General features: G+C 44.6%; 1 protein-coding gene across 4 annotated transcripts in view; it reads right to left on the bottom strand.

Annotated features, from left to right (window-relative positions):
- The window catches only part of macrod2 (mono-ADP ribosylhydrolase 2), a 1,460,169-nt gene that overhangs the window by 473,685 nt on the left and 958,763 nt on the right, over positions 1–27,721 (bottom strand). For all 4 annotated transcript variants that reach the window (XM_070889818.1, XM_070889820.1, XM_070889817.1 and 1 more), the window contains one exon: positions 8,140–8,170. In XM_070889818.1, coding sequence (XP_070745919.1) covers positions 8,140–8,170 — 31 coding nt within the window. The remainder of the gene's footprint in view (positions 1–8,139; positions 8,171–27,721) is intronic.

Here is a 27,721-nt window from a genome sequence, read left to right on the forward strand (position 1 = left end):
CCCCTCCAAGAAACACACCATCCGGACTTGCAAATATATCACCATTCCTTCATCGTTGCTGGGTCAAAATCTTGGAACTCACTACTAACAGCATTGTGCGACTACCTTCACCACACGGACTGCTGTGGTGTAAGAAAAAGGCCCGCTATCATCTTCTCAAGGGTAACTAAGGATGAGCAATAATTGATGGCCTTGTTAGTGATGCCTACATACCAAGAATGAATTTTTAAAGATATGGGGCTGGATTTTTGGCTCATTTACGCCTCGGTCAGCGCCCCCTGCGAAGCATTAAATGCTGTATTTAGGCGTTATGCCAGGCATCCAGGATTTGCCGCCCGGCCAGAAGATTCTGCTATTGGTTGCGTCGGTGCAAAAACTTACCGCTCCGCCCTCCGTTTTTAGCATAATGATGGCGTCAATCATCGTGCAAGGCTGCGCTAGCGCCCCAGATGGAACATTTGGCCTTAATGCCTCATTTAACGCCCCCCACAGGAAATGCCTGAAAAAAACAGGCGGTCCCAGGGTGTGGCGGGCAGTATTGGCAGCATTTTTAAATGGAGGGATGAGGATCCTACATCACAGGTCATATTGACTGCAATGGTTGCACACATAATGCTGTGTGAAGCTCCAACTTGCAAACTTCACTTTTATCAGCCATTACAGTGCCCTTACAACTTCATCAAGAAAATATAATGGGGGCATTACTAGTTCACCAGCGTATCATGCTCCATGCTATTGCCAGGCGGAGTCAAGCTAGAGGAAGGACTCTTGGCCATGTCGGCTCACGGATGATGAGAGGCCAAAGACATCCAGGGAGGAGGGCTTAACCCCCACGGGTTTGCAGGCACCAATGCTCAGACCTCCAGCTCTCTGAGGAGCAGTGTATGAGCAGGCTGCGCTTCCGAAAGGAAGTGCTGACAAAGATATGCCATCTCCTACAGGCAGACCGATGCCTGCACCGCTCTGGAGGCATCCTTCAATACTTCCCTCAATGGGTATCCGATTCATTGTGGTGTGCTGCATGTTGCCCAACTTGGCCATCATGAGGGGCCAGGCATTGCCAGTGGGGATTTGCAAGCCCACCTCAGGAGGAGGAGGCGACGAAGAGGAGCCTGGTGAGGCCCCCATTGGATAGCCACACCATCCACAGGGGAGGCAGCGCGGAGAAGCTGCTGGACCAACATCCGCACGTCGCCAGCTTGTAATGGACCGGCTCTCCTAAATGGAGGAAACTGAGGGATGGAGCTAATACTGGACATGCTATGTGCCCCCATAAAAGCACATCTCTGGTGAAAGTTGGAATGATGCACAAGACAGCAATGGCAAATGATGAGTCACAAGTTTTACTGCAACAAAGTCACAAAAACAGCGCCCACCAAAATAAAACTATACAATATCAAACGTTATGTTGCAGGGCACTAAAAAACAATGAAACTTCTTTACTGCCGCAAGTTTTGGCTTGGGCGCACAAAGTACGTTGTGTAACGCCTGACGTAACGCCAACACTCCTCCAACTTACATTTTCGCCGAAACTTGCAGTCGGAGGCGCAACTATTTTCAGGCGCTAACTTTAACGCCCCACCACGATTAACGCCCTAAATTCAGGCCAAGGATTTATAGGAACAGGATAACATCACTAGTCCCAACAAGCCCAGCTCTTCAAAATAGACTAACTGCAACTTTCTCATCATATCTCTTCTCTCTCCAGAAACATCATCTAATTGCTTCTTGAACCCACATACTGTGCACTTTCCGAGAAATGTATTCCATAAGTCGGAGTACCCTTTGGGAGAAAATGTTCTGCCTGCCTTCTCTTCTTACTCTGAATGTTTTAATGTTCTACTTGTGCCCCCTGGAGGGTGAAACTCTTCTCCTCATGATCAGTAGGTATTGAGTCTGTTGCTTGGAGCATAATACACAGTCTAGAATATGAAAGCTTGCCAAAATAATGATTGGCTTTTTGTCTCCTCAGTGGATATTAAAAAAGAACTGAATCTAAATTAAACAAAATGTATTTTCTAGTCATTGGTTGTACAGAGTGAGCACATACCAAAATGCAATCAAAATATTAATTTCACATATTCCTTAATTTACAGTTTTCTTTGCTGTACTTTAGCAATTCCACTGAGAAATGAATAAAATACAACAGATGGAATCTCAATCTTACTTATAACTGTATTAAAATAGATATGAAACGTAGAATCACAATCAACTCTGTGGGACAATTACGCATTTTAAAAATATCAGAAATGATCAGGTGACAGATGGACATTTTACACCTCTCTCTTAGCACTGAGCAGATATTGTCATAATGCAGGTTAAAACTAAATTAAAATTCCTTACCCATGGCTTATTAACTGTGTTCATTCTGTGATAGACCCAGACCTCCAACCCTCCCAGATCTCTGCGCTCCTCCAATTCTGGCCTTGTGAGCACCCCCCATTTTCACCGCCCCACCATTGGTGGCCGTGCCTCCAGCTGCCTGGGCCCTTAGCTCTGGAACTCCCTCCCTAAACCTGCCTCTCTTCCTTCCTTTAAGCTCATTAAAACCTACCTCTTTAAGCAACCTTTTGGTTACCAGTCCTACTACCTCCTTTAATAAAAACAGAAAATGCTGGAAGCACTCAGCAGGTCAGGCAGCATCTGCGGAGAGAGAAATAGGGTGAACGTTTTTGGTAATTAGAATTTGGTAATCAACCAGAAACGTTAAATCTGTTTCTCTCTCCACGGATCTGCCTGATCCGCTGAGTATTTCCAGCATTTTCTGTTTTTATTAAGGTTTCCAGCATCTGCAGTATTTTGCTTTTGTCCTAATATCTCCTTAAGTGGCTTGGTTTCAAATTTTGTTTGATAATCACTTATATGAAGCGCCTTGGGACATTTTGCTACATTAAAAATGGTATTCAAATGCGCGTTGTTGTCAATGATAGGGAACTGGATTTTCCTCTGCCACCCCGTCTCAAAAGAATGGGCTCAATATGTCAATTTATCTTTCTAATTCTATCAAGTAATCCAGACGCATGGAGTAATAATCCGGAGACATGAGTTCAAATCCCACCATGGCTGCTGGGGATTTAAATTCAGTTAATTAACAAAAGAAATCTGGAATTAAAAAGCTGATAATACATAAGAAATAGCAGTAGGAATAGGCCATACGGCCCCTTGAGCCTGCTTCACCATTTAATACGATCATGGCTGATTTGATCATGGATTCAGAACCACTTCCCTGCACGCTCCCCATAACTCCTTACTTATCGCTCAAAAATCTGTCTATCTCTGCCTTAAATATATACAATGACCCAGCCTCCGCAGCTCTCTGGGGCAGATAATTCCATAGATTTACAACCCTCAGAGATGAAATTCCTCCTCATCTCAGTTTTAAATGGGCGGCCCCTTATTCTAAGAATTTGTCTCCTAGTTTTAGTTTCCCCTATGAGTGGAAATATCCTCTCTACATCCACCTTGTCGAGCCCCCTCATTATCTGATATGTTTCAATATGATCACCACTCATTCTTCTGAACTCCAATGTGTATAGGCTTAACCTACTTAACCTATCCTCATAAGTAAACCCGCTCATCTCCGGAATCAACTGAGTGAGCCTTCCCTGAACAGCCTCCAATGCAAGTATATCCTTCCTTAAATACGGAGACCAAAACTGTACGCAGTACTCCAGGTGTGGCCTCACCAATGCCCTGTACAGTTGTAGCAGGACTCTATGGTAGAGGACACTAACAATATTCCAACAGCGGATAGTCAAGGGGCTATAGGGGGGAGGAACTCAACACAATCACAATCACTAAGGAGGTGGTACTCAGTAAGATAATGGGACTAAAGGCAGATAAATCCCCTGGACCTGTTGGCTTGCATCCTAGGTTGCAAGAGAAGTAGCGGCAGGAATAGTGGATGCATTGGTTGTAATTTACCAAAATTACCTGGATTCTGGGGAGATCCCAGCTGATTGGAAAATTGCAAATGTAATGTCCCTATTTAAAAAAGGAGGCAGACAAAAAGCAGGAAATTATAGACCAGTTAGCCTAACATCTGTGGTTGGGAAAATGTTGGAGTCCATTATTAAAGAAGCAGTAGCAGGACATTTGGAAAAGCAAAATTTGGTCAGGCAGAGTCAACATGGATTTATGAAGGGAAAGTCATGTTTGACAAATTTGCTGGAATACTTTGAGGATATAATGAACAGGGTGGATAAAGGAGAACCAGTGGATGTGGTGTATTTGGACTTCCAGAAGGCATTTGACAAGGTGCCACATAAAAGGTTACTACACAAGATAAAAGTTCACAGGGTTGGGGGTAATATATTAGCATGGACAGAGGATTGGCCAACTAACAGAAAACAGAGAGTCGGGATAAATGGTTCATTCTCTGGTTGGCAATCAGTAACTAGTGGGGTGCCGCAGGGATCAGTGCTGAGACCCCAACTATTTACAATCTATATTAACGACTTGGAAGAAGGGACTGAGTGTAACGTAGCTAAGTTTGCTGACGATACAAAGATGGGAGGAAAAGCAATGTGCGAGGAGGACACAAACAATCTGCAAAAGGACATACACAGGCTAAGTGAGTGGACAAAAATTTGGCAGATGGAGTATAATGTTGGAAAGTGTGAGGTCATGCACTTTGGCAGAAAAAATCAAAGAGCAAGTTATTATTTAAATGGAGAAAGATTGCAAAGTGCTGCAGTACAACGGGACCTGGGGGTACTTGTGCATGAAACACAAAAGGATAATCGCAGGTACAGCAAGTGATCAGGAAGGCCAATGGAATCTTGGCCTTTATTGCAAAGGGGATGAAATATAAAAGCAGGGAAGTCTTGCTACAGTTGTACAGGGTATTGGTGAGACCACCCCTGGAATATTGCGTGCAGTTTTGGTTTCCATATTTACGTAAGGATATACTTGCTTTGGAGGTTCACTAGGTTGATTCCAAAGATGAGGGGGTTAACTTATGAGGAAAGGTTGAGTAGGTTGGACCTCTACTCATTGGAATTCAGAAGAATGAGAGGTGATCGTATCGAAACGTATAAGATTATGAGGAGGCTTGACAAAGTGGATGCAGAGATAATATTTTCACGGATGGGGGAGACGAGAACTAGAGGGCATGATCTTAGAAATAAGGGGCCGCCCATTTAAAACTGAGATGAGGAGAAATTTCTTCTCGCAGAGGGTTTTAAATCTATGGAATTCACTGCCTCAGAGAGCTGTGGAAGCTGGGACATTGAATACATTTAAGACAGAAATAGACAGTTTCTTAAATGATAAGGATATAAGGGGCTATGGGGAGCGGGCAGGGAAGTGGAGCTGAGTCCATGATCAAATCAGCCATGATCTTATTGAATGGCGGAGCAGGCTCGAGGGGCCGTATGGCCTACTCCTGCTCCTATTTCTTATGTTCTTATGACTTCTCTGCTTTTATATTCTATCCCCCTTGCAATAAAGGCCAACATTCCATTTGCCTTCCTGATTACTTGCTGTACCTGCAAACTAACTTTTTGCATTTCATGCATAAGGACCCCCAGGTGTCTCTGTACTGCAGCACTTTGCAATTTTTCTCCATTTAAATTATAATTTGCTTTTCTATTATTTCTGCCAAAGTGGATAACCTCATATTTTCCCACATTAAGTGCCTAAGTTTCCACATGATTTGCGCCTGATTTTTAGGACTATCTTAGAAATCGCAATTCTCCACATTTTTTTTTCTGCAGTTCTAGTCAGTTAGAACAGTTTCACTTTGGAACAGAATTTTTTCTTCAAAAGGGGGCGTGTCCGGCCACTGACACCTGATTTCAAAGTTTCTACAGTGAAAACGTACTCCAAACTAACTTAGAATGGAGCAAGTGAAGATTTTTGTAGAACTGAAAAAACCTTGTCGACACATTAAAAAATCAGGCGCAGGTTACAAATTAGGCGTCCAGAACGAGGTGGGGGGGGGGGGGGAAGGGAAGTCATTAAATTCTATAATAAATCCTTATTTATACTTATACAAATATTATACAAGTGAATCCAACCTGAATAAAAATTTATAAGCAAAGAAAAGATTAAATAAACCATCTTCCTACCTGTGTGAAAGTGCTTCAGCCAGGGAGAATGCTGCAGGAAGCCTCACAAGTTGAAGCAGCCGTTCGTTCCTGCGGGGGGGGGAGGAGGAGGAAGCCGTTCGTTCCCGCGGGGTGGGGGGGGGGGGGGAGGAAGAAGCCGTTCCCGACAGCGGGCGGAGGGGGGGAGGGAAACAGCTGCCTCAACTTTGAGGCTTCCTGCAGCCTTCTCACTGCTGCAAGAAGCCTCAGTGCTGATGTGCTGATGGCAATGTGCTTTTATTAAAAAATGTTCAAAAATTAAACAGCTACAAAGAACTACAAAAATGGCCGAGTGCCAATGTTTCCTTCACACTGCGCGTGCGCGAACGCTCCAACTAATTTAAATGGTACCCGCCCCCTCCCACTTACAAAATCGGCGCGAGTGGTAGGCTCTGCCCCCCTGGGCGCCGCGCCAAGCTGACATGGAGCTGCAGGGCGCTCCAGAATCGCGCATTTTTTTTCCGGCGCCGTTTTCGGCACGAGAAACGGGCGCCCAGCTCGGAGGGGCGCCCGTTTTTTGTCGTGTGGAAACTTGGGGCCTATACTTCATCTGCCAAATTTTTGCCCATGCACTTAGCCTGTCTATATCCCTTTGCAGATTTTTTGTTTCCTCACAATTTGCTTTCCCACCCATCTTTGTATCATCACAAACTTGGCTACATTACACTCAGTCCCTTCATCCAAGTCATTAATATGGATTGTAAAAGTTGAGGACCCAGCACCGATCCCTGCGGCAACCCACTTGTTACTGTTTGCTAACCGGAAAATGACCCATTTATCCCAATTCTCTGTTCTCTGTTCATTAGCCAATCCTCTAACTATGCGAATATATTACCCCCAACCCAGTGAGCTTTTATCTTGTGCAGTAACCTTTTATGTGGCACCTTATCGAATGCCTTCTGTAAATCTAAATACACTACATCCACTGGTTCCCCCTTCCACCCTGCTCGTTACATTCTCAAAGAACTCCAGCAAATACGTCAAACATGATTTCACTTTCATAAAACCATGCTGACTCTGCTTGATTGAATCATGCTTTTCCAATGAACTTGAAACTACTGGATTGCCGTAAAAAACCCTCTGGTTCACGAATGTCCTTTAGGGAAGGAAACCTGCCGTCCCATACCTGGTCTGGCCTATATGTGGCTCCCGATCCACAGCACTGTGGTTGACTCTTAACTGACCTCTGAAATGGCCCAGGAAGCAACTCAGCTGCAACAAAGTCAACACTGTGGCAATAGCTTCACCACAGGACAAGAGGGTGGCTCACCACCATCTTCAGGGCAATTATCCTGTAAACGAATAAATAAAATGTCTTCTAATGTTCTTACCTACTAAATCTGAAGCTGGGTACAGACACGACTAATGCCACTCCATGGAGTGCGCAACATGAGCAATTCAGCAAGGTATATCACCCTGGCCAGTTTTTCCTCTATAACGCAGATCACCCGGCTGAACGTGGGAAGTGGGAGTATGTCATGCAATATTGAATATATTATTTCCTGTCACGGGAGGAATGGCGAGCCTTATAGAGCAGCGTGGGATCATAAAATGCCAATTTCAGTCAGCCAAATATACTTTGTTTTGTTTTTACCCAGTATTTTTAGATAATTTACATCTGCGTTGTGAATTTCTTCTCACATAACAGAGGGAAAAGTTAGGTGTTAAATATCTCTGCGGTTAGTTTTTGCATGTGAATGTAATGCTCCATGACAATGTAAAAAAAATACAGATGCTCCGTTGGATTAAGTGTTATATTTTTAAAATACATTCAAGAAGAGCAGCTGTAGGATGAGATTCCTCACACAGTGAGACGCTGATCTCATTTATTGGGAGAAGGAGGCCGTTGAAGGATCAATACGAATATATGAAAATGATGAAGCAAAAAAAGACCAACTGGTCCATCATGCCTGTCCCACACCATAATAGCTGGAGCATCGTGACTAAACACTTGTGTTGCAATTGAGAAAAGGAAAAACAATTAAAAAAAAACATAAGTAGGGTTAGTTGTGTCACATGTCATAACAAATATCAAAAAAGCTGGACTTACCATAGATGCCAGTGGATATGCAAGGGAATGCCTGCAATTAAAAAAATAAATGATAAATTAAAGGAAATGTTTAAAATAATTCAGAAGTTATCACAGATCTAATCTGATTAAGTAATTGGTCAACACGTTCAGAAAAGCACAGCTGAACCTTGATTATCTGTTATTTGGTTAGGAGTCTCTCTGCTTAATAATGGGAATTGATAGATATCAAGATTATGTTGGAATGACTAATCATTTGGTCAATGGTTGGGGAAACCAATTATATATGGCTGTCCTGACGTTGTTTTTTTCCCAAATTTATTTTCCTTTATTCTTGAGCGCATCCTGGCGCTTGTGTACTTTTCATTAATGAACTGCTGCACTATAGAACATAGGAACAGGAGGAGACCATTCAGCCCCTCAAGTCTTTTCCGCCATTCAATGAAATCATGGTTAATCTGTATTTTAACTCCACCTACCTGCCTTGGTTCTGTAACCCTTAATATCCTTGCCAACACAAATCTATCAATCTCAGTTTCAATTGACCCTCCCAGCATCAACAGCCTTTTTTGGGGGGGAGTGGGGGGGGTGCACTGCATCAGAAGTACAACCATCCGCTCGAATGTTGATGCAACAGAACCTTCTCAGTTGCCTGCCTGAGACAACTGTCCGGGCTTTGCGAACATGGATTAAGCACATGTGAAGTGATGGGTTTTAATAAAGGGCTGATAAATTGATCAATGGTTTAGTTAAGCCTTCCAAAAAAAATCTGTGCTACATTTCTTGCAAAATTAAAAGATTAAAGGTCTGGAGGAAGTTGCCAGCTGTACAGTAATCTGCTGATGTTACATTAAAGATGGGGGCTGCATTCACTGGCATTTGAAACTGTCAGGTAGCCCCTTTAATTAAAACAGTTGTCTCAATCGTGCCAGTGTGAATCTGCGTGCACAGCTGGTCCAAATGTGTCCAGATTAATATCAGTGCAGCTGAAACCATCGTCTCTGAATTGCCTAAAGATCACAACCCGACAGCTAAAGTCAGTAACGCGTTAACTCCCAGCTATGTAGCGCTCGATGATGGTCAACTCGGATCCATTGCTTCACCTGTGCTATCAAAACCTATCAGCCAGACATTTATTGCTTCTCAACAACTTACATTTATAGAGTGCAGTTAACATCGGAGAATATCCCAAGGCGCTTAACAAGAGCAATATCAATAAAAAATATTTTTAACACCAAGGTACAGGAGGAGATATTAGGACAGGTAATCAAAATCTTCTCTCAACACAAGAGCATTGCGCTGCTCTCCCAACTCCCATACAAATTCTCCCAGGCTCAGAAAATGCTAAGAATTGGAGCCAGGATAAGCAAGGTTGCTTTTTGGATTAATCTAAGAATTTAAAAGTCAGCAGCAACCAATCAGAAACCATTTTGTTTTGGCTGAAGAAGGCAGTCTGATTAAATAACATCTTTTGTGCACTGTTGTAATACTGAAAGTATATCAGTAGTGCTTTTACTTAAAAAAAATCAGTACACTTCTAATTTAGGAAGGAACATAGGAACACCATGTGTGAGTGAGAGTGTAATTGGAGGGGGTGGGGGGGAACAACATATGCAAGCCATTTAGCCCTTTGAACCTGTTCCACCATTCAATTAGATCTTATCTCCATCTACATCCCTTTTTAACAAAAATCTAGCAATCTCAGTTTTTTAATTTTCAATTGATCCCCCAGCCTTAACAGCTTTTTGGGGGAGAGTGTTCCAGATTTCCACTACTGTGTATGAAGATATGTTTTCTGACCTCATCCCTCAACAGTCTATCTCTAATTTTAAGATTATGCCCCGTCTTCTTCTGGACTCTGCCAGTCTATGCAACCTGACTTCATAATTTCATCCCTTTAACCCCAAATTAAACCAAGTACAAGTCTTGCTAGCTGCTGTGGTGTCAGAATTTACATTTTAATGGAATGCTTTTTTTCACAAGCCATAGTACCAAGGTTTTATGAAATAAAAATAGTTTCTTTGGGATTGCACATATTCCATTTAGAATTGCTTTTAGTTTTACATCCTGTAATCTGAAGCAAAACCAAACAATTAAGAACATAAGAAATAGGAGCAGGTGTGGGCCATACTCGAGCCTGCTCCGTCATTCAATAAAATCATGGCTATCTTCTGTGTCAACTCCACTTATCCCCATATTCCTGATTCCCTTAGTGCCCAAAAATCTATCAATCGCAGTCTTGAATACACTCAATGACTGAGCAACCCAGCTCTCTGGGGTAGAGAATTCCAAAGATTCAAAACGCCCAGAGAGAAATTTTTCTTCTTCGTCTCAGCCCTAAATGGCCAATCCCTTATTCTGAGACTATGACCCCTAGTTCTAGACTCTCCAAGCGGGGGGAGAAGCGGGTCAGCACCTAACCTGTTACACCCTCTAAGAATTTGATACGTTTGAATGAGATCATCTCTTAGTCTTCTAAACTCGAGAGGATGTAGATGCATTCAACACAATCTCTACCCAGGCATCAATCTCGTGATGCTTCATTGCACCTCCTCAAAGGCAAGTATATCCTTCCTTAGGTAAGGAGACCAAAACTATACACGAAAAGCGAGAAAGTGCAGAGATGAGAAACCTGAAACAGAAAATGCTGGATACACTCAGGTGAGTCACCCTCTGTGGAGAAAATAGACCAATGGCTGAGTGTGGACTGACACCACTGTGCCAGCTAATGAGTTGGAGGTGGAGCGAGTCTTATGGCAGGACTCGCATCAAACGGTATATTTTACTGCAAACTGAGTCTATTTAAAGAGGCTCTACGAACTAGAGGAAGTGGAACTCATGACCAAAATTACAGCAACTTCTCCGGATAAAACAGTAGGCTCAATTTTCCCCAAAGTATTTTTTTGGTGTACTTGAAGAGTTACGCCCGATTTTTTGCGGCCCAAGTACGCCAAAAAAAAGTGTTGTAGGTTTCCCCTTAGGATCTCTTCATTTTGGCGTGGCCTAACCCGAGGCGGGGTGGAGCCTTGATCTGCGCCAAAAAGATCGGGCTGCCATGGTAACCAGAGACACAAGCATCAGTGCATTCTCCTGCCGGTGCATTCTCCCGCCCCTACCCCTGGCTGAAGGGCTTGCCGATGCGTTCTCCTGCTGGTGCGTTCTCCGAGTTACCCTGCCTGCCGGTGCGTTCTCTGAGTTCTCCCGCCCCTATCCCTGGCCGAGTGGCCTCCCGCACCAGCCGGCTCGGCCCGCTGACTTCCCTGGCTGAGTATGCAGGTAGGACTCAAGTGTTATTATTTATTTATTTATTTATTATTGATGGTTTTTGTACTTCATGAATGTTGTTGTGAAGGTGTTTAGTGCTTTGCAAGGTCCTCTGTGCTTCACCTCCCCCCCCACCCCCACCCCCTCATTTCTGGCTACCTGTGCTGATTTCTGAATACTCCGCAAGGGTTTTCTGTGCGGCCACATACGCTGGCCTAAGTTAGTTTGGAACAACTATTAGCTGTCCAAACTGGCTTAAATGGCCAAAACAGGCGTAGGTGGTTGTTAACGCCCCCTTTTGAAAAAAAAACTAAACAAAAACAAATCCTAACTAACTCACTTACACTGGCACAAATTAAATGTGCAGAATGGGGATTTTTAAGATACTCCAGAAAAATCAACTTGCTCCAAAAAAAACGGAGCAACTCCTGGGCAAATTTCGACCCAGTGAGTGGAGAATGGTTACATAATACAAATTCTGTGCATAAAATCAATCCCAGTCACTTGCAGCAGTGCAGTCTCCAGGCGTGTTTGACGGGGGAATTACCTAATCATCTCCATTCTGGCTGAGAATAGTGGTATCAGTATATACAGCAGACAAATTTTCATGTTAGGTGTCGGCTCTTCGTCTGTTTTAACGAAGGGTCTGCACTCAAAACTTAAACTTGTCCTCCAATCCTGGCCTCTTGTGCATCCCCGATTTTAATGGCTCCATCATTGGTGGCCGTGCTTTCAGCTGCCTCGGCCCAAGCTCTGGAATTCCCTCCCTGAACCTCTCCGTCTTCCTTTAAGACTCTCCTTAAAACCGACCTCTTCGACCGTGCTTTAGGATGCCTGTCCTCATTTTTCCTTATACTGTAATCACTCTTGTGAAGTGACTTGGGCCGTTTTACTACGTTTAAAGGCGCTATATAAATTCTAGTTGTTGTTGTACTGTGTTTTTCCAACAATGAGGTAAGCGTGTTGCAAACCCACTGCAGTTTACAAATTCACAGCAAATAGTCTTCTTGCTCCACTGCTTATCCTTCTTTACAAAACTGCTGTTTGCTTATAAAGGACCTTACTTATCAGCACTCCTCCCTTAAAAGGCGCTGTTAATGCAGAGAGAGATATGGGTTTGCTATGAGATTCAGCAATTGATCCTGATCTCAGCCATGCCACGGTGGATAAGTGCTGTGCAGAAAGAGAGCCCATGATTTGAGTTTCTCTTGAGAAAATCTGTTATTTAAGTTTCAGGGTTTCATCATTAAAAACGACTACTTATTATAAATGTAACATTACATCCCTGCTGTTGTATTCTAATATTCCTCTAGAAACGAACCCTAGTATTTTGATTGCACTCATAGCTTTATCTACTTTTTACAATTTATTTATCTATATTCCCAGATCTCTGCTCGTCTACCCCATTAAGTTTCTCACCTTCCAAGGAATAAGTGGCCTCCTTATTCCTCCTACCAAAATGAACCACCTCACCCTTCATGATATTGAATTTGATTTGCGATGAATCCACCCACTCTGCAAGCCTATTAGTCTACCTGTTTTTAGTTAATATATTTCAACAAAGTAAAACTGTGTACGGTTCTACATACTCTCAAGCTGCACGATACATGAGACACACAATACGGCCTTCATATGCAGCAAATTTCAGATTGTCACGATCTAACAAAACCATCCAAGAAACAAAATTCTCAATCTGTTACAAATGATTACGAGCATGAAACATTGCAGCATGTTTAATCTTTCCAATGTACCACAGAGTAAACAAATATAACCATCTGTCACAATGGGCAACATCATAACAAATCTGTTCCCCTCCCATCACAGATCACTTGCTATTGTGCATCCTCCTCTAGTTTTAAAATGTAGGGAAGTTTAAGTGACAGATTTCTTTGCGTGATAATCTAATTGAATGGTGGAACAGGTTCAAGGGGCTGAATGGCAGAACAGGTTCAAGGGGTTGAATGGAATGGCCTGTTCTTGTTCCTAGGTAATACAACTCTTCAACTGCCACCAAATGAGAACATCAACTTGTATTTATATCTTCTTAGTCAGTCCCTCAGAGTCGAGGATGACTTGCTTCCACACTAAAAATGAGTAATAAGGTGGCTGATGAGTCCTATGCGGGATCTACAGACTCTGTCACAGAGGGGCAGGTGGTGGTTGAAGGGGCGAGTGGGTGGGGGGCTTGGTTTGTCGTACGCTTCTTCCGCTGTTTGTACTTGGCTTCCCCGTGCTCCCGACGAAGAAACTCAAAGTGTTCCGTGCCTTCTTGAATGCTTCTCCTCCACTTTGAGCGGTCTTAGGCCAGGGCTTCCCAAGAGTCGGTGGGGAAATTACACTTTTTCAAGGAGGCTTTGAGGGTGTCCTCGAATCATTTTCTCTGCCCTCCTGGGACTTGCTTGGCATGACGGAGCTTGGAGTAGAGCGCTTATTTCGGGAGTCTTGCATCAGGCATGCGGACAATGTGGCCTGTCCATCAGAGCTGATTCAATGCCTCGATGCTGGAGATGTTGGTCTCAGAGAGAACACAGATGTTGGATTTGCAGGATTTTGCAGAGGCAATCTTGGTGTTACTTCTCCAGTGCTTTGAGGTGCCTACTTTACATTGTCCGTGTCTCTGAAGCATATAGGAGGGCGGGTATCACTACTGCGCTGTAGACCATGAGCTTGGTGCTGGGTTTAAGATCTTGGTCTTCAAACACTTTTTTCCTCAGGTGACCAAAGGCTACGCTGGCACACTGAAGGCGGTGTTGGACCTTGTCATCGATGTCCGCCCTCGCTGACAGAAGGCTCCCAAGGTATGGAAAGCGGTCCATGCTGTCCAAGGTCTTGTCATGGATCTTGATAAATCAGGGGGCAGTACTTTGCAACAGGGGCAGGTTGGTAGAGAACATTTGTCTTACGGATGTTTAATGTAAGTGAAAGTGTCAATGATGGTTTGGAGTTCAGCTTCTGAGTGTACACAAACGCATGCATCGTCTGCATATGGTAATTCAATGACAGAGGTTGGAACAACCTTGGTTCTGGGCTGGAGGCAATGGAGATTGAACAATTACCCGTTCGTCCTGTAGATTAGCTCCACTCCAGCGGGGAGCTTGTTAAAGGTGAAATGAAGTATTGCAGCGAGAAAAATTGAGAAGAGCGTTGGTGCAAAGACACAACCTTGCTTGACTCCGGTCTGCACTTGTATTGGGTCTGTGGTGGATCCATTGGTAAGGATCACGGCTTGCATGTCATCGTGAAGCAGGCAGAGGATGGTGACAATATTTTTTTGAGGACAGCCGAATTTGAAAAGGACACTCCATAATTCCTTTCGATTGACAGAGTCAAAGGCCTTTGTGAGGTCAAAAAAAGCCATGTACAGAGGTTGATGCTGCTCCCTACATTTTTCTTGTCATTTTTCTCCCTACATGTCTTTTGAACCTCTGAGTGGATGGGCGGAATCCTGGGAGGAGCTCTTCAGCCACTGGGAGGAGACAATTGAGGAGGATTCTTGTGATAATATTCCCTGTGGCAAACAGCAGGGAAACGCCTCTGTAAATTACTGCAATCGGACTTGTCTCCTTTCTTGAAGATGGTCACGATTATAGCGTCTCTGAAATCCCTTGGCATGCTCTCCTCCTTCCAGATAAGAGAGATGAGGTCATTGATTCGCGCCAAGAGTACTTCTCCGCCAAGTTTGGTACTTTGGCAGGAATTCCATATGCTCCGGAAGCCTTGTTGCTTTTCAGCTGTCGGATGGCCTTTTCAACCTCATGCCAGGTTGGGATTGTGCTGAGATGGTGGCGGGTAGCATGCTGCGGAATGGAGTCGAGGACACTCACGTCAAAGACAGAGTCTTGGTTAAGGAGATCTTCCAAGCACTCCTTCCAGTGGGCACTCACTGCCTTTTTGTCCTTGATGAGTATCTCTCCGTGATATAGGTCCTTGGGCCGTAGGTAATATTGACTGCGCTGATTGTTGGCTAGTTGCTGGATCACCTGCGCTCTTTCCACCCACCATCTGTTCTTTAGGTTACGGGTTTTTTGTTAGACCTCGGCCTTCAGTTGTCTGTAGATCTGATTTCTTTTTCTCGAGTTGTGATGAGTGCACTATGGACACTCTGCGACTCTGGTTCATCGGAAGTCGCCAGGTTGGCTGTGAGGCGTTGCCTGAATCGGGCTTTCTTTGCAGGGTCTTTGAGTGCTTCAGCGTTGGTTTTTTGGTGGCAGCATTTCTGTTGCCGCTGCCATTTGGAGGCTAAGTTGATGGAAATAACACTGCGGATTAGACGGTGGTCAGTCCAGTAGTTGTCAGCTCCTGTCATGGCACAGGTGATGCGGACGTCCTTGCAATTCCTCGCTCGGATGATGATATAGTCTAACAAACGCTAATGCCTGGAACAACGGTGTTGCCATGAGGTCTTGTACTTGTCTCTCTGACGAAACAAGGTGTTGGTTATGGCAAGACCATGTTCTAAGCATTTCATCAGGAGGAGGATACCGTTGGAGTTGGTTTTCCCTACTCCTTCCTTGCCAATTACCCCTCCCCAGAGGTCTGTGTCCTTTCCAACTCTGGCATTAAAATCACCAAGGAGATTTATATAGCACCATTAACATAGTGAAACATCCCCAAGGCACGTCACAGTAATATTATGAGATAAAAAATTTGACACTGAGCCACATAAGTAGAAATTAGCGCAGGTGACCAAAAGCTTGGTCAAAGAAGTAGGTTTTAAGGAGCACCTTGAAGGAGCAAAGAGAGGTAGAGAGGCGGAGAGGTTTAGGAAGGGAGTTCCAGAGCTTGGGGCCTAGGCAACAGAAGACACAGCCACCAATGGTTGAGCAATTATAATCAGGGATGCTCAAGAGGGCAGAATTAGAGGAGTGCAGACATCTCAGGGGGTTGTGGGGCTGGAGGAGATTACAGAGATAGGGAGGGGTGAGGCCATGGAGAGATTTGAAAATAAATATGAGAATTTTGAAATTGAGGCGTTGCTTAACTGGAAGCCAATGTAGGTTAGCAAGTGAGGGGGACTTGGTGCAAGTTAGGACAAGGGGAGCCGAGTTTTGGATCACCTCTAGTTTACGTAGGGTAGAATGTGGGAGACCAGCCTGGAGTGCATTGGAATAATCAATTCTAGAGGTAACAAAAACATGGATGAGGGCTTCTGCAGCGGATGAGCTGAGGCAAGGGCGGGACAGGCGATGTTACAGAGATGGAAATAGGCGGTCTTAGTTATGCTGCGGATATGTGGTTCAAAGCTCATTTCAGGGTCAAATATGACACCAAGGTTGCGCAGTCTGGTTAAGCCTCAGACAGAAATTGGGGAGAGGGATGGAGTCAGTGGCTAGGGAATAGAGTTTGTGGCGGAGACCGAAACCAATGGCTTCGGTCTTCTCAATATTCAATTGGACAAAATTTCTGCTCATCCAGAACTGGATGTCGGACAAGCAGTCTGACAATTTAGAGACCATGGAGGGGTCTAGAGAAGGGGCTAAAGGGATCAAGGGGTATGGAGAGAAAGCAGGAAAGGGGTACTGAGGTGAATGATCAGCCATGATCTTATTGAATGGTGGTGCAGGCTCGAAGAGCCGAATGGCCTACTCCTGCACCTATTTTCTATGTTTCTATAGTAGTGAGGCAGAGCTGGGTGTCATCAGCGCACATGTGGAAACTGACACTGTATTCGGATGATGATGCCAAGGGACAAGATGTAGATGAGAAATAGGAGGGGGCCAAGGATAGATCTTTTGGGGACTCCGCCAGAAAATGTATGTCCAACTGTCAAAACAGAATACATCGGTTTTATGTGACATTCCATCTACCAATTCAACAGAGCACCGTCAAAAAAAAATCCAATGGAGGCAGGCAGATACATGTGAGGTGAGCTCAAACCACTGAGGGTGAGAGTCAATTCATCGTGGAGTTCAATATGGTATAGGCTTTCAATGGATACGCATAGACCAATAATTGTTTTGACAAGTCGTTTCTCAGAAGAATTCATATGATCCGTTGAGCAGCCAAGTAAGCCACAAGAAGTATTTGAGCCAAAAGGTTTTATACTTTCATGGGATTACACAACCATGTTCAGCTCATGACCCTACCCCAAGTTATCGCCATTCCTGCTACTGATAATCAGATCCACTCACCATTTCAAATGTAAATAACCAACAATGCACAGCAAGCCTAATTGACAACCCGTCTGAAATTGCTACAGTGAGGGACATTCTATAATTGCTTTGTCCTTTGTAATATTCAGGAGTTTTGTCAGGGAACTGCTTTCTTACAAGGTAACTGAGTTACATTGGAGGTCAGCTGCACGAAAATCAGTTTCTGTCGCACACACATTGAGTTACTGACTCTGAGAATAATCATCTCTGTGGCACTGAAAATGGTTATTAAGCCTTCAACTGAATGTTTACAAGTATCTGTAAGTAGGAGCTCGAAGCAAACATATGTGAAATCATCATCATCATCATCATCATCGGCGGTCCCTCGAACGAGGATGACTTGCTTCCACGAGTTCATAGGTGTTTCGATGAAGGACCCGATGTTCCTGTCCTGAACTCAAATTGAGGGGGTGGAAGCTGCCTGTGCATGAATTTTTTTAGCGTGTGGTGACCGTTGCACACCAGCCACCATATGGGCTTTACGTGAAATATATCCTGGTCAGAAACGTTTTGTTACTGGGGATGAGTCATGGGCTGAACATGATCGTAATCCCGTGAAAGTATCGACCCTTTAGCTGAACTACTTCTTATGGCCTACTCCTGCACCTATTTTCTATGTTTCTATGGTAGTGAGGCAGAGCTGGGTGTCATCAGCGCACATGTGGAAACTGACACTGTATTCGGATGATGATGCCAAGGGACAAGATGGCTGCTCAGCAGATCAGATGAATTCTTTTGAGGAAAGTCTCGTCAAAACAATTATGGGTCTGTGCATACAAGTTCGCTCAGCTGAAAGCCTATACCATATTGAACTCCACAGATGCTGCCTGACCCACTGAGTATTTCCAGCATTTTCTGTTTTTGTTTCAGATTTCCAGCACCTGCAGTTTTATGCTTTTATATTGAATGAACAGCAACTTACATGAAAAAAATAATTTGGTAAACTTTTATCATTCAATTCATCAAATGCCAAATTATGAACATTGTGTCACCAGCGTATTACATCATGCCATTATGCTTTGCTGGCTGTTTTCCCTCATCAAATAACAATAAAGGATCCAAAGGCATTTGATGAACACAGCATCTTCTTTAATAAAGCACTAACAGGTAGCGTCAAGCTGGCCAGTTTATTTAAATGAGGCCCTGCCACATCCCTGTACTTGCTGGGTTATTCGTTCGATTACAGGCTCCCCCGCACCCGTCACTCCTGTACCCACTTTCCTCATGCACTTAAATGAAAGGAAAATTGGGTGGGCTGCCATATGAGCATGTGATCTCCCGACCTGATTTTCCTCTCAAGTGACACCAAGAGGTAAAGATGAAAATCTACACCTCTGTCTTTAGCAAGATTGGGAGTGATGTTGCCAATGCTACAATGGTAGCTCTTGTAGGTCACAAATATTTTCCTTTCCACAGTAATCACATCCAATCCATATTGGGGCAAACAAGCAGAAAAGATGAAAGAAAGACTTACATTTATATAGCGCCTTTCACAACCACCGGGCATCTCAAAGCACTTTTCAGCCAATAAAGTACTTTTGCAGGCAGTCACTGTTGTAATGTGGGAAATGCGGCAGCCAATTTGCGCACAGCAAGCTCCCACAAACAGCAATGTGATAATGACCAGATAATCTGTTTTTCTGTTGTTGATTGAGGGATAAATATTGGCCCAGGACAGTGGGGATAACTCCTCTGTTCTTCATCGAAATAATGCCTTGGGATCTTTTACATCCATCTGAGAGCACGTCTCATCCGAAAGACGGCACCTCCGACAGTGCAGCACTCCCTCAGCACTGCATTGGAGCATCAGCCTAGATTTTGTTCTCAAGTCTCTGGAGTGGGATTTGAACCCACAACCTTCTGATTCAGAGGCGTGGGTGCTACCCACTGAGCCACAGCTGACACTAATCATCAAAAAAGACACTTGAAGGATGAGAATTCTCAAGGAAGATCTGGTCCATTTGTTACCCATGGAAAATTTGATGTTTGACAAACTGTACATCCATGCAAAACCAAGTAATGGAATCATATAGCCTAGCTTGCCAGACTGAAGAGGATCCTCTCTTTTATGTTTAGTCTCTGTACATGCTCTGCAACATCAAAGAGTTGTGACCATCTGTTGGTCTTTTTGCGAGACAAAGCAAATTATCTATAACGATGCCAGAAACACAAAAGTTACAACATCTAAAAGGAAGCAATCTCTTCTCCGCCACCCCGCATTACATTCTATCCCATCTCACATCAATTATTAAAACCTTATCCCTATATAAGTCTGTACACATAAGAACATAATAACATAAGAAATAGGAACAGGAGTAGGCCATGTGGTCCCTCGAGCCTGCTCTGCCATTCAATAAGATCATGGCTGATCTGACCATGGACTCAGCTCCAATTCCCTGTCCGTTCCACATAGCCCCTTATCCCCTTATCATTTAAGAAACGGTCTATTTCTGTCTTAAATTTATTCAATGTCCCAGCTTCTACAGCTCTCTGAGGCAGCGAATTCCACAGATTTACAACCCTCTGAAATTTCTCATCACGTTCCAGAATGAGTAATCAGTTATTGAACCATGTGTGACTTTCCCATTTGTAACTTTTCTGTAATACAGGTGCAGCGTCCAGAATCCGGAACCCTCGGGACCGAGGCTGTTCTGAATTCCGCAAGTTTCCGGACTTTGGATCATCTTTCTGACATCACGAATCCAGCAACACCCGATCCCAGGTTCAGGTATTTCCGGATTTTGGAACGTCAGAAGGGGCAGGGGGGGGGTGGGTCCCCGCTGAGGAGCTGTTCGGGCCGGGTCCCATCAAAGCGGAGGTGTTCGGGCGGGCCGGCGAGCAGGCCCCGAGGTAAGGGCAGCGTCAGCGAGGTAAGGACACCGGCGGTGAGCGAGGTGAGGGACGGTGTGGCGAGGCCCGAGGTGGGACCCCGAGGTCGGCAGGGTCGGCGGGTCCGGATTCCAGAACATTTTACAGATTCCGGACCATCCTGCCACTGACCGGTCTGGAGTCCAGATTCCAGAACTCCGGATTTTGGACACTGCACCTGTACCAATCATGCGGTTAAACTCAAATCATCTTATTCCTTTAGCTCTGCTACATAGTTTTTTTTTCAAGTCGTACAACCAATCAAATATTCAAAGTTGCCCGTACTCCACAACATGTTACTGTTCAAAGGGGAAGATTTCTTATGGTGACTATGACATGGATTGTAACTCTGGCAAGCCAGACAAAGCCAGTGAACTCGGTGCCCAGGAGTCTTCGTGAGAGACCCACGGCTTGACCTAACCAACATCCTGCTGGCCAGTTGTCCGCCTGAAACTGCGTAATGAGGCAGGTGAGTATTTCTTTTGAGGCGGGGTGGGGTGGTGACAGTTTTCTGCGGGTGGGAAGGCAGGAGAGTCCGGGGCAGCAGAGGCCCGGACATTTTCTTGTGGGGCCCCGAGGAGCACTCTGGGATCTCCGCTGGCTGTCCAGTAAGTTTCAATGGTTGGACCGACCGTGGGGGTAGTTCTGGCCAGAAGGCCGTTAATAATGCCTCGGGGTCCCATCTGAGTGCTAGGATTAATGTGGTGTCCCTGGGGCGGGATTGGAATGGGAAAATGAGCCACTCGATTTTAACTCCCTTTCTGTCTGGCTTTGATTTGATTTAGGGAATTAAAATCCACCCTTACATGTTAGGACTATTGTTGCTTTGTTATTTAGTCTGTTCTAACCTGCTTACCTCACATAACTTTGACTCATGTATCTTAAACCACTCTAAATGCATGAGCTTCAACACCCCCATACCTCTGAGAATTACTATTCTCGATCTCGGTTATTTTTTGGAAATGACCAATAAATCTTGTCTGGTAATTTTTGTTAAGCTACTGGATTAATCCTATGTCTCTGTAAGATCTCAGTCCAGTTTTCCAAAGTGGTAAAGAATCGACTTGTTTTAAATTGAAACTGGCAGGAGAATTTATTTTATAAAAGATAAATAAACACATAAATAACAGTCACAGTTACATATTTACAGAACATAGGGCTGAAATTTCGGCAAATACAGCTACCATTGGTTTTTCGGTGGTAATTGTAGATCGAGTTTATTTTACCGCTGAAATACCGCTATGACTGAAGGTTGCTATTTTGGTTAAAGGTTGACCGGTGATAGCGGTAGCGATATTTTTAGTCGCGCAAGATTGGTTTTTTTGGCGCCGAAAGGGAGCGGACCTTCTGCGTATTCTCCCCTGATTTTTTTCCCCCCGCGATTCTGGTCAGGTGTCAGAGGCAGGGGTGGCCCGCACATGCACAGAGCACCATTTTGGAGAAAGAGAGAGGAGATAATCGGAGGAGAAAGAGGTATTGCAAAAAGAGATAGAAGACATAACTATAGGAAATTGAGAGAGATAAAAGCACATAAAAGTGGATAATAGGAGACATAAATTGGAGATAAGAAGAGAGAAATAATGACAAAGGATAAAAATGCAGCAAGCAGAATTAGGGAGGCTGAGGGCACAGACATTCAGCCTGGATGCCCAAGAGGCACTGTTGGCAGGAGGCCAGATGGGGACAATTGTTCACGGGGGGTACGAGCAAACCGCCCTCCTGTCAGTTGTATGCAAGAGAATCTGGACTACCATATCTGAGGAGGTGTCCTCGGAAGATCATATACCCCAGGGCCCCCCAGCAGTGCAGGAAGAGGTGGAATGACCTTTGCGCGTCTGCGAGAGGAAGCAATATTTTTATTCATGCACTCCTTGATTATTTACAATGTAAATCTGACACATGTTGATGTAGGTAGGCTTAGTGTTGCACCTTATTTTGTCATGAATGATCTTAAGGTGGTTTTCTGAGATCTTAAAAGATGTTTCTGCACTTCGTTGTCTTCCTAATGAACCATGTGCAGCTAATGGGACATTAAACAAAGGACTGTATTAAATGCACACAGTATGTTACAAGTGCTTTGATGGTTATCTGTGTGCCACAAGAGCAGAAGGGCAATTCGGTTAAGCATTGCTGCTATCATTTTTGCAGCAGAAACTGCCTTACAATTGCACCGAGCAGTGACGCCCGGGGAGTGGTTCAGCCAGCATCCAACCATTAACAGAGGTGGAGGAATGTGTGGCAGTTCTGGTGGGTGCCCACAACAGAGCGGCTACCCGTGAGGGTGCTGATCCAACGAGTTCAGCTGAGGGTAAGTCCTGCAAAATCCCTGGGCTGTGTTGGGGTCATGTAATGTAATGTTGGGGTCATGTAATGTCATGTCATGTAGCGTCTGTGGATTCAGGCTAGGGTAATTACATGTAGTGTCTCTCAACGACATATAATGCAGTAGTGGTGGCTCTTCAAATAAGCCTGCGCTATGTGACCATACTCATGTCATCCTGCCCCCTCCCCTGCTACTAACCACGCGTATGTTGTTTTCTATTTCCAGATGAGGAGTCGCATGCGCGCCATGCCACCACGGAAGCCTCCACCTTCAGCTCATACCTTCGCACTTGGGTCACCAAGGAGGATGAGGAGGAAGAGGAAGAATCAGATGAAGGGCACCAAGAGGACCCTATGGGGTCGCTGTTAGAGTCAGTGGGGGTGAAGGTGGAGGAGGAGTTGTTGGTGGAGGGAGAGGTGGGGATGGTGGGGTTGGACGAGTCAGCACATATTTTAGCTGCAGCCACAACTCCCTCGGAGGGATCCACATTTCACGGGTTCCCTGCCTCCAAGGCAGTGGGATCAAGTGGTGTGCAGCAACGCACCCCAATTGTAGAACCCCGTATGCCGCCTCTATGGCGGTTGAATCGGCACAGCCGACATGTTCAGAGACTGGTGAGCGCAAACCTGGACATGGTGGCAAAAGCAAAATACTGCGAATGCTGGAATCTGGAATAAAAACAGAAAATGCTGGAAATCGCAGCAGGTCAGGCAGCATCTGTGGAGAAGAAGCAGAGTTAACGTTTCGGGTCGATGACCCTTCGTCACAACTGGAAAGTGTTCGAAAAGAACAGATTCTTAACAAGCACTGAAAGCATGGTGGGACTTTCAAGGGAGAACGTCGAACTTGGTCGAGAGCTCCTCCAGGCCCCAGGTGGAATTTCCGGCAACATTGCCACACAATCTGCCAGACAATCTGCGGACATGGCGCAACTGATTGCGGGAAAACACCGAGTCTGTCAATGCCATGCGGCAATTGATGGCCTCGGCTTTTGGCATTGCAGCCCCCAGTGACATACCACCCAGACCGACAGCACCTGTGGGTGGGGAGGTAGAACTGCCTTCCGACTCAGAAGCCGGATCTTCCACACCCCGAACTTCTCAAGTGGATCCACACATAGTGTCACCGTCATCTATCCCCCGACAACAGCAACGCTCTGGATGCCTTGCTGCATAACTTCCTGGTCCCAATGCGGGTAGGGATAGAGGTAGCAGGAGGAAGCAATTGGGGGTAAAGACTGGAAGGGGTGGAGGGGGGGGGAAGGAGAGGCAGTGGGAGTGGTGCCAGCAGTTAAAATAGGTGCAGGATGGGGGATGTTGGTTGGTTGGTTGTTGTTGTTGCTGTTGTTGTGTTGTTATATCGTTATTTTTCTTGTTATTGTTCTTTCAAAAATTTACAAATGTGAAGAGAAAAAATTATTTATTCACTGTTAAAGTTTTCAAAGTTTCCAGAATTTAACATTTTTTATAAATCTTTTTGTTCAACTTAACCATTCTTGTACCGTGTCTCACTTTTAGAATATGAGGAGTAATAGTCAACATGGTTGGATAGAGTGGGCAGACAAAAGTGAAACGTAACTCTCACTGTTCAAGCAAAGCGTTGATTTGAGCTGCTGATGTAACACTTTTGCAGTGGCAAAGGCTCCACGAGGCTTCCCCTGTGGTGTTGGACGGGGGCGATGGTGGTGGCATGGGTTCATCGCCAGGCTCCTCATCCTCCCCCTCCTCCCCTCTGTCCTGAGGAGGTCCTGCAGTCCCCAGTGGCAATTCCTGCCCCTTCATGACGGCTAAGTTGTGTAGTATGCAGCGCACCACAATGAACTCAGCGATCTGCTCAGGGTGGTATTGCAGGCTGCCTCCAGAGCGGTCCAGGCATCAGAAGCGCTGCTTGAGCATTCCAATTGTCTTTTCAACGATACTGCGTGTGGCTATATGGTTGTCATTGTAGCGATGCTCAGCTTCTGTCTGAGGGTTCTGGAGGGGAGTCATGAGCCAGGTGGCGAGGCCGCAACCTTTTTCCCCCAGCATCCAGCTATGACTTTGTGGCTGATGCTTAAACAGGTCAGTGACAGTGCTCTCACACAAGATGAAAGCATCATGGATGCTCCCTGGAAACTGGGCATTGACAGCCACGATGCGCTGTGTATGGTCGTAGACGTACGTTCAGGGAGTGGAATCCCTTTCGGTTTCGGTATACCTCTGGCTCCTGTAAAGGTGCTCGCAGGGTGATGTTCGTACAGTCAAATGGCATCCTGAACCTTGGGGAAGCCAGCAATTTGTGCAAAACCCACAGCCCTCTCATTCTGTGCCTTCCTGGTCATTGGGAAGTTTATAAAATCCTGCGTACGCACAGTGCATCGGTTACCTGGCGAATGCAGCGATGTGTAGCATGCTGAGAGATACAGCATATGTCCTCAGCTCATGCCTGAAAGGAGCCAGAAGCATAGAAGACAAGTGCCACAGTTACCTTCACCTTGACGAGCAGTGTAGTCCTGTTCCCACTGGTAGGTCTGCCTTTATGAGCTGACATATCTCTCTGACCACTTCTTTTCGAAAGTGCAGCCTTCTAACGCACTGTGCCTCAGACAGGTACAGGTATGAGCACTTCTCCCTGAAAAGTCGTTGGGGGTAAGGCCTCCTCTTCCTCATAAATCTGCGACCTCTTTGATTAGGCTCATAATGCTCTTGAATAAACCTTCTTGCAACTCTATTCTGCATAGCGTAAGTAGCCAGCATTATTGACAGAGATATTATCGGCCACATTCTTTTAAATATCCTCACGTATCCTCAAATAACCACAAATGTCCTCAAATGTTCTTAAATTTACTCCAATGTGCTCAAATAGTCTCAAATATCCTTAAAATCGAATTCTGAACTCACATGAAGCTCACTGCGTAAAAATCAGCCTATGTCAAAATCCTTTCATGCAATGAACTTCGGCTCCATTTTTCAGAATGGCGTAGTTTCTGCTGGTCCGAGCAGGTAAGACTACAGTTTTCACGGCGGTATTTTAGTCCGGTGGTAAAAATGGTGGTATTGACTAATTTACTGCCGACAGTATTTTTCGGCGATAATTCGGCGTTGCACACTGATTGATGTCATAGTAACGTTGAAAAAGCTGGATGGGTGGTATTTTTTACCGCCGGCCGATAATCACTGATGAATTTACCGCCAACGGTATTTTGGCAGTATTTTGTTTTTTTCGCCGGTATTTCAGTGATAAATAATTGGCAGTAAATGGGTGGAAGGCTGATGAAATTCCAGCCCATAGTCTCCTACCTAACCGAGTGAAGAAAATAATAATTCTAAAAACTAAGCTAATTCTTTTAATACAAATTGTAAATAATACACGAGCCCAGAATTTGCTGACGTGGGACATTTTGCAGTCTCCCTCATTAGTTAGATTTTATTGCTGCTCCTTTCAGCTCAAAAGGTTTTTGCCCTGTAAGTTGCTGGAAATGCGGCGATCGCAATGGGGCATCTGGGAATTTAGTGAATGACGGAACCAACAGTCTATCTCCTTAACCAATGAAATGTAAGGTTTGAGAAAGAAACAGGGGAACAACGGAGAAGGAAAGAGACTGAATTCGAGTCAAATCAGATACAGAAAGAGAAATGGAAAGGGAAAGAAAGATTAGATTAAGAGAGAGTGAAACAAGAAAAATTAAGAAAAAATTTACAAATTTTAAATTAAAAAAATCTCAACAACAATTTAGTAACTGTAGGAATGAGATTCCACAGTTTCAATTGTACACTTTCTGGGTCGGACAGGTTGAGTGGCATTGCAGGAACATAAATCTCGTCATTAAAAAGGTACTTATGCTGTTAAGTACCAGCCCTAACTTTCTGTGGCAAGTTTAATGGGCAATTAATGCACAAATGCAGCAACTTCATGAAACTCTCGGGGAGGTTGAGGGCAAGATGTCACATTCGCGAGGCTAATGGCGGAGCGGCGACTGAATTTAAAGGGACATCCATGAAACTTAAACTATACAAATGTATCTAATTTTTGTTACAATTGTAAACATAGTCAAAAGATTCTTTATGTTTGTTATTTCTAACAAAATCACAAGAGCATTCTAAAAGAATGAAATTATAATTTTGCTAAAAAAATGACTAGGGATGAGGAAACTTCACAGCTGTGTTTGCAAGCTGCTAACATACATCAACCAAGGGGCACTTTTCCCCAGAACTAAGTATCAGTTGCTGAAATAATGGCCCCAAGTTTCCACATGATTTGCTCCTGATTTTTAGGAGCAACTGGTGTAGAACGGAGTATCTTAGAAATCGGAATTCTCGTCATTTAGTTTGCTCCAGTTCTCGTCAGTTAGAACAGTTTCACTTTGAAACAGAATTTTTTTTTCAAAAGGGGGCGTGTCCGGCCACTTACGCCTGTTTTCAAAGTTTCGTGAGTGAAAACTTACTCCAAACTAACTTAGAATGGAGTAAGTGAAGATTTTTGTACGCTCGAAAAAACCTTGTCTACACTTTAGAAAATCAGGCGTAGGTTACAAATCAGGCGTAGGGAATGGGGGGGGGGGAGGGGGGGTTTAAAGGGAAGTTTACAAACATTAAACACTTCAGTTTTACAAATAAAGAGCCATCATCAATAATAAATGATAAATACATTAATAAATCAACCAATAAATCAATCAAAAAAAATTAATAAGAAATAATTTTTTTTTTTAAATCAATAAATAAAACATTTTCTACTTACCGACTGCAGCACCGGGAGCCCTCCAACAGCGTGCTGGGATGCCCCCCTCAGTGTGTCTCTGTCAGTGTCTCAATCTCTCTGTCTATCTGTGTGTCTCTCATTCTCTGTCTGTCAATGTATGTGTTTCTGACAGCGAGGGGAGCGGGAGGAGGGGGGGTAGAGGGAGAGAGGGGGGGGGAACAGAGAGAGGGAAGGGGAGGGATGGGGAGAAGGGGGAGGGGGGGAGAAGGAGGAGGGTGAGGGAGAAGGGGGAGGGGTGAGGGAGAAGGGGGAGGGATGG

Source organism: Pristiophorus japonicus, chromosome 9 (genome assembly GCF_044704955.1).
Source record: "Pristiophorus japonicus isolate sPriJap1 chromosome 9, sPriJap1.hap1, whole genome shotgun sequence".
NCBI classification, from domain to species: Eukaryota; Metazoa; Chordata; class Chondrichthyes; family Pristiophoridae; genus Pristiophorus; species Pristiophorus japonicus.